The 13,259-nt window shown below is 43.3% G+C and overlaps 1 protein-coding gene across 1 annotated transcript in view; it reads left to right on the plus strand.

Annotated features, from left to right (window-relative positions):
* Positions 1-8,436: 8,436 nt before the first annotated feature.
* Positions 8,437-13,259, plus strand: part of SLC27A2 (solute carrier family 27 member 2) — a 49,208-nt gene continuing 44,385 nt past the window's right edge. Inside the window, exon 1 of the mRNA XM_058541551.1 lies at positions 8,437-8,983. Coding sequence (XP_058397534.1) covers positions 8,506-8,983 — 478 coding nt within the window. The 5' untranslated portion in view covers positions 8,437-8,505. The remainder of the gene's footprint in view (positions 8,984-13,259) is intronic.

Raw genomic sequence — 13,259 nt, forward strand, 5'->3', positions numbered from 1 at the left:
TGGCTTATAGAGGCATCACTCCACTCTCTCTGTCCATCTTCATGCTGCCTTCTCTTCTGTATATCTTCTCCCCTTCTTTTCTCTTCTAAGGACACTTGTCATTAGGTTTAGGGGCCACCCTAAACCAGGAAAATCTTATCTTGAGATCCCTTAACTTAATTACATCTGAAAGATCCTTTTTTCCAAATAAGATCACTTCACAGATTTGGAGTGTAGATATGTTTTGGGGGAAGGTGGAGGCATCTTTCAACCCACAGCACTTTGTATACCAGCTCCTAACTGGGAATGAGAAAACTTGGGTTATAGTCCCTGCTCCACAATTTACTTGCTGTGTGTGACCTTCAGCATATTGGTTAACCTCTCTGAATCTTAATTGACTCATCCAAGAATGAGAATAATAATTAATCTGCCCTATCTGCTTCATTGTGATGTAGCATGCACCTAGGACACTTTAAATAACTGCTAAATGAATAAATTAATAAGTGAGTGACTGAATAAATGAATTCATCTGGAGGTGCACAGTATGCCACATCAAATCAGATCTGGAACTCCGGACAGAGGTTAGGGCTGAATATTTAGACTTGGCAGTCCTCAGCATTGATGGGAATAGGTGAGGCCACCTAGAGGGAAGAAAGTTAAAGACACAACCCTAGGAAACTTACATTTAGGAAGTGGAAAAAAGAAGATATTACAAGAGAGGTAAAAATAGAAGCAAAATGGATCAGGAGTAAAGAATTAACCAACACATTCAGGGGTGGAGAAGAGTGCATTGTGACTGGGAGGGGAAGTTGTGGGTTGTGGTGAGATGTTGAAAGAGGAGAGAGGGGGTTGTTGACAAATGGAAACCAAATTTTGTGAAGCACACGTATTAGCACTAGAAGTGATAATCATTTCACTAGGAGTTTTCCCTCAGTTACAATTTGACACCAAATCAAAGGCACTCTGATCAGAACTAATGACAGCAAACACCTTTTTCTCAAATTGTACTTTGTCTTGATTGTGTATTTAGCAAGTAGAAATGGGGTGCCCAACAAAGGGGGCCCTGCTCCTTCACATCTAATACCAACAACCAATTGTTCCTCGTCTCTCCTTCCTTCTCCAAAAGAGCCAATCTCAGCATATGCCTTCTCCACCAAACTCTTACCATTTCCCTCTCTGAATACCTACACATCCTTTATGTCTATACCCAAATGCCACTGCTGGGCATTCAACAGAATAGCAGGCACTCACATTTCAAGAAATGTGATTGAAATGGAAAGATATTCTGTGGCTATAGATTGGAAGAATTAACATAGTTAAAATGTTAAAATGTCCATACTTCCTAAAGCAATTTACAGATTCAATGCAATCCCTATCAAAGTCCCAACAACATTTTTCACAGAAATAGAACAAAGAATCCTGAAATTTATATGGAACAACAAAAGACCTTGAATAGCCAAAGCAATACTGAGACAAAAGAACAAAGCTGAAGGTATCACATTCCCTGATTTCAAAGTATACTTCAAAGCTATAGTAATCAAAACAGCATAGTACTGGCAGACAAACAGACACACAGATCAATGGAACAGAACTGAAAGCTGAAAAATAAACCCACTAGTCTATGGACAGCTAATTTTCAACAAAGGAGCCAAGAACACACAACGGGGAAAGGAAATTCTCTTCAATAAATGGTGTTGGGAAAACTGGACAGCCACATGCAGAAGAATGAAAGTAGACCATTATCTTACACCACACACAAAAATTAACTCAAAATGGATTAAAGACTTGAATGTAAGATCTGAAATCATAAAACTCCTAGAAGAAAACGTAGGCAGTAGGTTCTTTGACATTAGTCTTACCTGTATCTTTTTGAATATCATGTCTCCTCAGGCAAGGGAAACAAAAGAAAAAATAAACAAATGGGACTACATCAAACTAAAAAGATTCTGCATGGCAAAGGAAACCACCAACAAAACAAGACAACCTACCAATTGGGAGAAGATATTTGCAAATCATATATCTGATAAGGGGTTAATATCCAAAATATAATAAAAAAACAAACAACCCGATTAAAAATGGGCAGAGGATCTGAATAAACATTTTTCCAAAGAAGATATACAGATGGCCAACAGGCTCATGAAAAAGATGCTCAACATTATTAATTATTAAGGAAACAGAAATCAAAAATGCAATGAAATGTCACTTCACACCGTCAGAATGGCTATAACTAACAAGACGAGAAATAACAAGTGTTGGAGAGGATGTGGAGAAAAGGAAACCCTCATACACTGCTGGTGGGAATGTAAATTGGTGAAGCCACTATGGAAAACAGTATGGAGATTCCTCAAAAAATTAAAAATAGAACTACCATATGATGAAACTATTCCACTTCTGGGTATTTATCCAGAACAAAAGAAGAAAAGAAAAGAACAAAAAACACTAATTTGAAAAGATATATGCACCCCCATGTTCACTGCAGCATTATTCACAATAGCCAAGACTTGCAAACAATCTAAGTGTCAATCAACAGATGAATGGATAAAGAAGATATGGTATATATATATAAATATATAATGGAATATTACTCAGCCATAAAAAAAAGATGAAATCTTGCCATTTGTGACAACAAGGAAGGACCTTGAGGGTATTATGTCAAGCAAAATAAGTCAGAAGGAGAAAGCTAAATACCGTATGATTTCACTCATGTGGAAAATTAAAAAACAACAACAACAAACAAACACATAGACACAGAGAATAGATTGGTGGTTACCGGAATGAAAGAGGAGAGGGAGGAAGGCAAAAGGCGTAAAAGGGCACATTTGTACAGTGACAAATGGCAACTAGACTTTGGTGGTAAACACAATGGAGTCTACACAGAAGTAGAAATATAATGATGTGCACCTGAAGTTTATATAACGTTATAAACCAATGTAACATCAATAAAAAATTAATTAAATAAAAAGAAAGAAAGAGAGAGAGGGAGAGAGAAAGAAAGAAAAAAAATAAAGAGAGAGAGAAAGGAAGGAAAGGAAAGGAAAGGAAGGGAAGGGAAGGGAAGGAAGGAAGGAAGGAGGAAGGAAAGAGGAAGGAAGGAAGGAAGGAAGGAAGGAAAGAGAGAGAGAGAAAGAAAGAAAGAAAGAAAGAAAGAAAGAAAGAAAGAAAGAAAGAAAGAAAGAAAGAAAGAAAGAAAGAAAGGAAGGAAGGAAGGAAGGAAGGAAGGAAGGAAGGAAGGAAGGAAGGAAGGAAGGAAGGAAGGAAGGAAGGAAGGAAGGAAAGAGAGAGAGAGAGAGAAAGAAAGAAAGAAAGAAAGAAAGAAAGAAAGGGGGAGGGAGGGAGGGAGAGGGAGGGAGGAAGGAAGAAAGGAAGAGAGAAAGAAAGGAATGTCATCAATTCATGGCAGACAACACAGTTGGAGACGAACCTTCCTATAAACCACTGAATGAATCAGTCACATAAAATTCCTATTAATAGTAAGTAATGTCACAAAAGCAGCAGGTTTCATAACCTATACATTTTTGTCAACAATAGTCCCTGTGCATTAGGTGCCTCAAGGCCTACAAAATTAACACAAGGCACTATGAGAGCTCAGGTAACTTACCTACAGGTACTCAGCCTATATGTCATATACAGGACTTGAACCCAGGTCCTCTGACCTCAAGTCTCATGCTCTTTTCCATCACTTCATTCCAGGAAGTTGAATTCTAGTTGGGAAGGCAAAATTAACAGGCATGAAACAATAAAGAGCCAACTAGTTGGTGGGTTTATAAGTCCAGTGCAAGGGATAGATCCACATGGGCTGAAGGATTTAAAAGAAAAGTATTTGGAACACTTTTTTCACGTGAGATCTACATGGAAGTCCAATATGTAAAACAGATATACATGGAGCTGCTCTGATTGGAGGTAGGGTAGGATCCCAGAGCCCCTTCCATGTTCTGCAAGAAATTTTCTTTGGTGGCAGCCCCGAAGACCTGGGGCTCTGCTGAGCAGTTTGGAAGCCACTGGGCTAAATCAGTGGTTCTCAAAGTGTAGTCCCCGGACCAGCAGCATCAACATTGTCTGGTAACTTCTTAGAAATGTGAACTCTTTGGCTTCACCAAAGACTTATTGAATCGGAAATTCTGGAGGCTGGGCTTAGCAAGCTGTGTTTTAACATGTTCTCCAATTGATTCTGATGCCTGTAAAGTTTGAGACCCAGTGGGCTACTTCATCTCCATAAAGTAGAAGGAGAGACCACCTGCTTTAAAAGAACATTTGAGGTTGGGATTGGGGACTTTGAAGGGCGTAGGGAACTGCCACTGGGAGGCCATCTCTAAGACATCAGCAGAGATGGATGAATGAAGTTGAAGCAGCAGGGAAGTCCTGACCAAGTCTAGAAGGTGTCAACGTGCACTCCAGTAATCACGTCTATCCCCTGACTCCTTCTGCAATGTCTCAGAGTAGGACAGAAGAGAGTGGGCATTTGAGGTAACCCAGCACTCTGCGTAGAAAGTTTAAGGAGTCTAGGAGGCTGCGTTGAAGTGACTGTCCATGAAGGGACTAGAGTCTTGATGAAGGAAACACATAGGCTCAGTGGATGTGCGGGCACAGGAGAGGTGAGCATTTGGTGGCTTCACTAAGGCTAAGGAAGTGGAGAAGCTCCAAGTCTGAGATCTTAGTGCTGAAACAATCCTAAATTCTATCAAAGCCCAAGATTTGGCTCTGCTTCATGCTTCATTGTTCAAGCTATATTTCTAAATGGACAAACTTGTATAGAAACAATTTCTATATGATATAATAAACCAAATATAAGTTGTATTTTTTCTGCATTCAAAAATATTTTAATTTCTATTATTTTTATATGTTGATCTAATGTTGTCTTCATCCTTTCTTGAAAAGGACTATATTTTCCTTTTTGTATGTACTTTCATGTATTTTTCCCTTTTTTGTATATTTTTGTGGTAAAATATGCATAATGTAAAAGTAAATATTTTAACCATTTATAAGTGTACAGTTCAATTATGCTTTCCTTTTTAGTGAAATAATAATAAAAATAGCCTGTAGTTGGTTGGGAGGAAGCTGTATTTACTTGAAAAATTAAACGTTGATACTTTATTTTGGGTTTCTAAGTTTGTTTTGAAATGCTACTGGACTGAGAAATCCAGAAATCTATGAACCACTGCCTTAAAGGAGAGTTGGGATGTGCAGAGTTCGGGGTGGAAATAGGCAAGAATAAAGCACTAGAGAGGGGCCGGCCCTGTGGCTTAGCTGTTCAGTGTGCGTGCTCCACTGCTGGCAGGCCAGGTTCGGGTCCCGGACTCACACTGACCCACCGCTTGTCGAGCCATGCTGAGGCGGCATCCCACATACAGCAACTTAGCAGGATGTGCAACTATGACATACAACTATCTACTGGGGCTTTGGGGAGAAAAAGGGGGAAAAAAAACAGGATTGGCAATAGATGTTAGCTCAGGGCTGGTCTTCCTCAGCAAAAAGAGGAGGACTGGCATGGATGTTAGCTCAGGGCTGATCTTCCTCACAAAAAAAAAAAAAAAACCCTAGAGAGAGGAATGTGCGGGGCATTTTTAGGAGGGTGTAGACTAGACTTGCTAAAACAAAATGTTCTTGAAAAGGAGTAGTTGTAATTAAGTTTTGGTCCATTTTTAAACACTTAGTGCCTAATGATGTTGTGCTCGTAGGAGAAACGCAATAAATATTTGTTAGTTGAGTGCAGTGCAAGTTCGAGTCAGATTCAGAAGAGCCAGAAAATAAAGTTTGAAGTTCAAACTTTACCAGAGCGTCCGAGCAAATGTTCCTAGGATGGGTGACCACTGTGCTAAGCTACCAATCCCCTCCCCCATCAAAGGAGCCAGGCAGGACCCAGGACATCTGATCAGCTCAAGCCCAGATGTATTCTAGTATGCTGTACAAATAGGATAATTGTCTATAGATGCCAAGAAGACTTCCATAGAAGACTATCAGTCTGGTAGTAGAGCACAACGTGGAGCCCAGGCTCAAAGCTAGAATCATTGGGAAGAAGAGTTTCAAGATAGATAGATAGATAGATAGATAGATAGATAGATAGATAGATAGATACAGATATATATATATATAGCAAATATTTGCTAATTGCCTCCCCAAATTCATTTCTTCTCCACAGCCCTTCCTCCTCCACTTTTTAATAATACCTTGATATTTTCCACAATATAGTGTAGGTGGGGTTGATTGTACCCCCAGCTCCGTGGGTGAGCCCTGATTGGCTTAAACTAATCAGCACTTCTCCCAGTCCACACTGGTTCAGGGATGGGCACATAACACCCACTCATAGGTTTCTTTTCTTTTTTTTTTTCAATGAGGACTCCTAAGAAAAAGATTCTTATATTTCTGTCTGAAGTTGATGCAGGAAGCATGTAACCCCAAGGCAGCCATCTTTGGATCACGTGGGGAGAGCCTACCACAGAAGGGAGGAGATGGAGCAGAGAAATGGTGAAAGGAAAACTGGGTCCAGGGCCCAGCACCTAAGCCATAGATGAGGGCTGCCCTGAAGCCTGTCCGACCCCTGGACTCTGCAGTTACTGCTTAAATTCCTGTTTCTGCATAAGTCAGTATTGGTCTTGTTTTCTTTCACTTGCAACTGAAAAACTGCTAATGCACAAAGCCAAAGTGATCCTCAGAATAAGAGAAGGAAGTGGGCATTTGTGGTAATCTAGCCTCTGGAGAGTAGCTGTTTAAGGAAAAGACAAGAGGGGTCTAGCAGGCTTTTGAAGTGACTAGCCATGAAGGGATGGGGGTGGCATTGGGATGGAATGGGAGGGCTGGCTCTGAGCTTCAATGTGAAAGAAGAGGTGCACATCAGATGATTTCTGTCCTGACATGTACGTTGGTTAACACTACAGCCTTCTCCTCAGGGATAACAAAGGCTGCCACCTCCTCCCCAGGGAAATGATGAAACCAGTCATCAGACAGTAGCTGGATCAGCCATGCAAGAGTCAGGAAAAGGGAAAGGGTTGTTTGAGCAGATCCCAGGGATAAAAAGAGGGGGCTAAAAAATAGGGCAGGGGGAGATTGTAAAAGCAAAAAAAAATTGCAGAAGAAAAAAGAAAACATGGGTGGAAACCTAGCGAATAGGAGGGCAGCATAACATGGTTGCTAAGAGTGGACCCTGGGACCAAACAGATACAGTTCCAAAACCCATGCCTCACGGACAAGCTCTCTTAATTCACCTCTCTAAGGTCCCTTTCCTGTCTGTAAATGAGCAGGAAAACGCCACTCTCAGATGACTGTGAGGCTTCAAAAATATAATACAGGAAAGCCTGTAGCAGAATGTCTGGCAGGAGTAGACGTTCACTACTTGTGGTTATCTCATAAGAATAAGATGGATGAGGTAGGAGGACAGGAGAGAAAGAAAGTAAAACACTGCTTTACTTAGATCCTGACCCTCCTCAGTAGTAAGCAGCCAGTATTCACTCTATATAGCAGCAGCACTAAGGGAAATTGAAAGGATCACACTAAAAGAAATGGCTTTTGAGAAATGCCAATAACGTTTAATTTCCTCCGTGCTGTACTATTCTCTGACAGAGCCACTTAGTAAACGTGTGTTGAATTGGGCTGACAATACTTGAGAATTTTCAACATAGAAGGGGGAAAAAATCACTTAGAGTATTAAAACAAATCAAAACATCGCAGGAGTTTGATTTCAGGTGGCAAAGCGTAGGGCTACTTCTCGCCAGATCTGGGCTAGCTGGGCAAGGGGCGCCAGCTCGGACTAGAACGTCCCGTCCTCACCCTCTGCCCAGGAGCTGGGATGAGCCAGAGGTGACAATCGCTGGCGCTTTTGTTCAACCTTGAAATCCTTACCACAGGTGACCGCCTGGCAACTGGGCTGGGGTTGGGCGGGGAAAGCAAATCTGAGAAACAAAGAGAGACTAGATGGAAAGCTCCTGGGACCGGGGAGGAGAGATGGATGGGATTCTGATTTGGCAGTGGCACCTGTTACCCGCTACTAATAAATAATAGGACTGTCTAGCATTTATAAAGCACTTTATTGATACTAACAATGTCATCTCTATAAAGTACTCTATTAGTGGTAGCAATGAGTAGCAATAGCCCTACACCTGCATTATCTCCTTCAATCTTCTCAACATCCGCTAAGTGCGTCTTATTGTCACTATTTTGATAAGGAAACTGTGGCTCCGAGGGGTAAAGTCCCTCGGTCACCACGGAGAGGAGTCCAGACTTGACCCCAGGCTTCCAGACTGGGAAGGAGCGGTGGCCAAGCCGCCGGTGAGCCGCAGAGCCGCCGGGGGAGGACTGCAGGAGCCGGCCGGGCGCGCAGGTGGCTGCAGCCCCACGAGGGGGCGGGCTCAGCCGGCCGGTCCCGCCCGGCAGCCCGCACAGCACTCCACCTGCCCGAGAGCCCGCGGCGGTGCTGGCAGTCCAGGCGCTCCGCCGTCGCCCCAGCCTCGCCGTGCGCTCCCCCACCCCGCCGCCGCGCTGCACGCCCGGAGTTCGCCCTCTGCCCTCGCGGGGACAGGGGGTCCCGCCACCGTCATGCTGCCCGCCATCTACACAGCCCTGGCGGGGCTGCTGCTCCTGCCGCTGCTGGTGAACCTCTGCTGCCCCTACTTCTTCCAGGACGTGGGCTACTTCCTGCGGGTGGCCGGCGTGGCCCGGCGGGCGCGCAACTACGGGCGGCGGCGGCCGGTGCGCACCGTCCTGCATGCCTTCCTGGACAAAGTGCGCCAGACCCCGCACAAGCCTTTCCTGCTCTTCCGTGACGAGACGCTCACCTACTCTCAGGTGGACCGGCGCAGCAACCAGGTGGCGCGGGCGCTGCGCGACCACGTCGGCCTGCGCCAGGGAGACTGCGTGGCGATCTTCATGGGCAATGAACCCGCCTACGTGTGGCTGTGGCTGGGGCTGGCCAAGCTGGGCTGTGCCATGGCTTGCCTCAACTACAGTATCCGCGCGAAGTCCCTGTTGCACTGTTTCCAGTGCTCTGGAGCGAAGGTACTACTGGCCTCGCCAGGTGAGCCCCGGAACTGCCCCGCCCTGGCACTGGGCTCCTCCGCGCCTTAACGAACCTGCCACAGCGTGGTGTAGGGGTTGGAGAGGGAGATTCAGATCGGAACTGGAGATCTAGGAGGGGATGGCAACCCTTCCTCGAAACGCTAATTATCGATTAGAACCGCCTGCTGTGGAAGGACCGTGCCAGGCGCTGTATTAAGCACTATACATAGTGTTGCTTTTAATCTTCACAATAGGTAGGGTTTACTATCAGACTTTATAGATGAGACTACTGAGGCCAGAGAGGTGAATTCTCACTGCAGAGAGAAGGTGACCCCACCCAATCCCCAAGGAGAAGACTTTGGGGATCTGTGCAGTGCCCTTGTGAGCTCCCATTGCATCTGCAGCAATAGTGAACCTTTGGTTCTGTTGTTATTTTCTGCCACATGTCAACGAAGACCTGAAATGGTAACTTCAAGCTACAGTGGTGACCAAGCCAGGAAGAAACTGAAAACCAATTACCTATAGGGCTGCCGGTTTTCTCTTCCTACAAGTATTGTCTCTGCACTTGAATAAGGACCAAGAGTTGCTTCTCTATCATGTAGAGGAGGCCTATCCAGGTGTGGCTAAAAGAAATGGAGGAATAGGGAGCTAGGAAGCCTCACCTTTCTGGAATGCCTTTCTGTGCCAGGCTCTATGCTGGGTGCTTTTATTACCCTGGGAGATAACATATTATTACCCCCTGTTATACAGTTAAGGAAACTGAGGCTTAAAATTCCAACCTAGGTCTGTCCAGCTTCAAAGCCCATGACTTTCCCTACATCATGCTACCTTACTCTACAGGGATGTGAAGTGTTAGAGCTGGAAGTGATCTAACCTACATCTGCTCTCCCCCTTGGTTTCATGGCTGAGGCAAGCTAAGCAATTTGTCTGGTGTCACAATGATGAGGTGTCTATTCGCTTAAGGAAACTTCTTACACACTTGTTTCATGTGGCATAAAATAAATAAGCCAAAAAATGGAGGCTTTGTATAGAAGTTTAAAAGCAGGGGGGCAGTTTTAAAGGCAGCCAAGTTATTTGAAGGGGGGTAGTGCTTTCAAGAAAATTCCCAACAATTTCTAGCTGCCTGGGAAAAGACACAACTTCACTACTTAGTAACTGGAAAACTCTCTCAAACCTGTTACTTTACCAGTTGATTCAGAGGGAAGGTATTAGTGCAATGATCTTTGTACCACTTCAGGAGAGATTTATTTGCTATTTAAATTTAAATATCATTTACCTGCATAGTATCCCAGGCCCCCTGTGAGAGAGGTCAGAGACTGGGAGTTTTATTGACAAGGAAGCTTGAGTTTAAATAATTAATAGACTTTGGTTCTGTAGTCAAGTCAGAAATACAACCAGATCTCTCCTTTCCCACCCAGGCAGGCAGTCCTCTGCCATTGAGCATTGTGTTAGGTCAGTTACGTGGAGAGTATAAAGGAATTCCAACATTCACATCAAATGTGAACCAGACTCTCCAGTGGACCTACGGCACTCTCTGGCAGTCAACTGACCTTTGAGAGAGGCCTCACATTTGAAAAACATTCCATTTTTCCAAGTCACTGAGAGATCATTACACACCATGCAGAATTACACTCTGATGTGAAACAGTTCCTGCCAAGAGGGTAACACAGAGTCCAAAGTCGCATGCTTAGTAAATGCGTGCGTGGGTAAAAGTGTTGAATAGACTGATTCTTGAAATTCTTTAAAGTTGGAAGGGATCTTAGAAATATTCTAATCCTATAATCCTCTAACTTTAATGAATGTGTGATATTTCAATAAAAAATTTAGAAAATAAACTTCAATGAACGTAAAAATCACCTGGGAAGCTTGTTTTAAGAAACAGATTCCTGAGCCCCATCCTCAAAAAACACTGAATCAATAATACTGGTTGAGCCCAGGAATGCGTATTTTTATAATAAGCCCCACCCCCAGAGGATTTTGAAGCAAGTGGTCTGAGGACTAGGCTTTGAGAAGCAAAGTTTCCACTTGTTTTAGGGTTGAACAAACAAAGGCTCAGCGGGGTGATATCAGTTGCTCGCGGTCACATGGCTGGTTAGCAACAGAAAGCTGGGGACAGAACCCAAATTTTTTTCTCACGTCCAGAGCACTTTTTATTCTATTACACCATCTGAACATGGTACATAAAGGTGAGAAGCTTTAGAAATATTGGAGGGGTGAAAATTCAGCAGGGTTTGATTCTGTACTTTGAATTTCAGCCTCAGGGCTTGTGGGCTTAATAAGAGCTCTTGAGTTCCAACTGTCTGTCATATTCTGTAGTGTATGTGAAGGACCAGCACAGTGGCATTTATCATAAGCATTGGTCTAGTTGTCCTGAGTTTTGGGAACTCTTCATAAAGCTTAACAGAGCTCAACCCTCACAGGAATTTCAGTACCCAATTATTCCTTCCGAATTGACTATACTTACAGAAAGGCAAAGATTCACAAACACTTCCATGAATCAAACAGAAGCACCTGTTTTCCAGAGACTGTGATTTACTCTCTGTAGTTTATTTCAGGATCCTTCTCCATAGGTGAGTATGATGTAAGTAATCACATGGAAAAATTGCCTTCAGCTGTTTGAAGCTGTTTGAAGCTGTATTACTGTTGTAGTTGACAGAAACCAACTTATTGGGCCGGTGGTTTTTCAAGCAACTTCCCAAACATAAAATATAGGCAAAACAAGAAAGCATATTTAATCTCATACAAGATAGGATATTTTGTAAAAACATCCAAAAGAGCCCAGAAAATAGTAAATTTGCCTTGTTTCCATTTATGCTACCATTAAGATCATCGCTAAACTAGCTCTTCTACTGGAAAGATAACCCATGTCTCCCTCGTCGGCTTGCTGGCCAGGTCTACACTGCCTGGCTCAACATTACCATGCAAGAAGTTCCATGATATAGGAACTACTCTTGTACAAGGCTTTAGTAACAGTTAAAGGTACTCAATTGCAAGACTGAGATCCAGAAAGGTTATAAAATGTTCCAGATTACCTTTGACCTGGTTTTGCAAGGTCGTGAAAAATAAATTGGATCTCCTTTAAACAATGCGATAAAGGAAAATGCTTCCAATAACTTTCAAAGGTATTGCGTCATTGAAAGTTGTAAAACATGAGAACTTCATTATAAAACTAGTGTTAGGATGAAGGATAACTCTTGTCACAAACTTTTGAGGTTAGATTGAGAAAAGCAGATGGTACAATTTAATTTCACATCAAGAAACATTTAGAGTCCCCACGAGGTACAAGCTAGTTGCCATGGTGGGATGGGGAGATACGATGATTTAGTTCAAGGATCTTACAATCCAGTGAAAGAATTAAGCCATGAACATAAATGATTGTGACACCCAGGAGAATGTGATGAGTTTGCTGAGAGAGCTACAAAGTGCTGTGGGGAAAAAACATCAGAGAGTGAAGGCTTTTTGGGGGCATTGATAAATGAGCTGGGCAAGTGCAGTGGGGGAGGGGGCATTCCAGGCAAGAGGACCCCAGAGGCAGTTTTTCTTCAGGTCTGTAACACAGTGAGATGTGTATTAAAGAGTTTTACTGTGTAATGATAACAGCATGCTGGACTTAAATAATAGTCATTTTTTAAGCTGTTTACTGAAGAGACTCTACTGTAGAAAAAATAGGGACTCAGAGAATCCAAGGAATGGCCAACAGCTGTGGCCTCACTTCCCTGGAAGGAGATAATTTTCCAATGCCGACTTTCTAGTCAAGGGTCAGGGTATAAAGATAATCTTATCTCCACTCCTCTCATCTCTTTGGGCTGCCCAAGAGTAACTTAGATGAGTTGCCTCAGTGCACTTTGTCTCAAAGGCTTAGAATTCTCTCATATGTCTTTGAATAATGCCCTAGTGATACCTAGCACGTAGTAGTCACTCAATAAATGTTTGTGGCATTAATGAGTTCCACCATTCTGGTTGGTTGTAACAGACTTTCTACTCTGAAGCTTGAGAGCCATTGAGTTGGGCACGAGGGCATGAAACATGATTTAAAAAAAAAAAAAATTAAATATGTTCTGAATTGAGAAAATCCACTTAGACCCGGTCTCCCCCAGGCCCAGCCTCACTCTACCACAGACTTATTTACCTCCCAGTTCACCTTTGGCCAGTAGACTGTAGGAGAAGGGTGCTCTTTCTGGGTCTTGTTGCCAGAGAGGGAACTGTGGTGAGCACGGGATGGGCTGGGACCATAGTGGGGAGGGTCTGTGCGTAGGATGGTGGAGGACCGAAACCCAGACATGTATTCAAGGGCT

Source organism: Diceros bicornis, chromosome 5 (assembly GCF_020826845.1).
Source record: "Diceros bicornis minor isolate mBicDic1 chromosome 5, mDicBic1.mat.cur, whole genome shotgun sequence".
Classification (NCBI taxonomy): domain Eukaryota; kingdom Metazoa; phylum Chordata; class Mammalia; order Perissodactyla; family Rhinocerotidae; genus Diceros; species Diceros bicornis.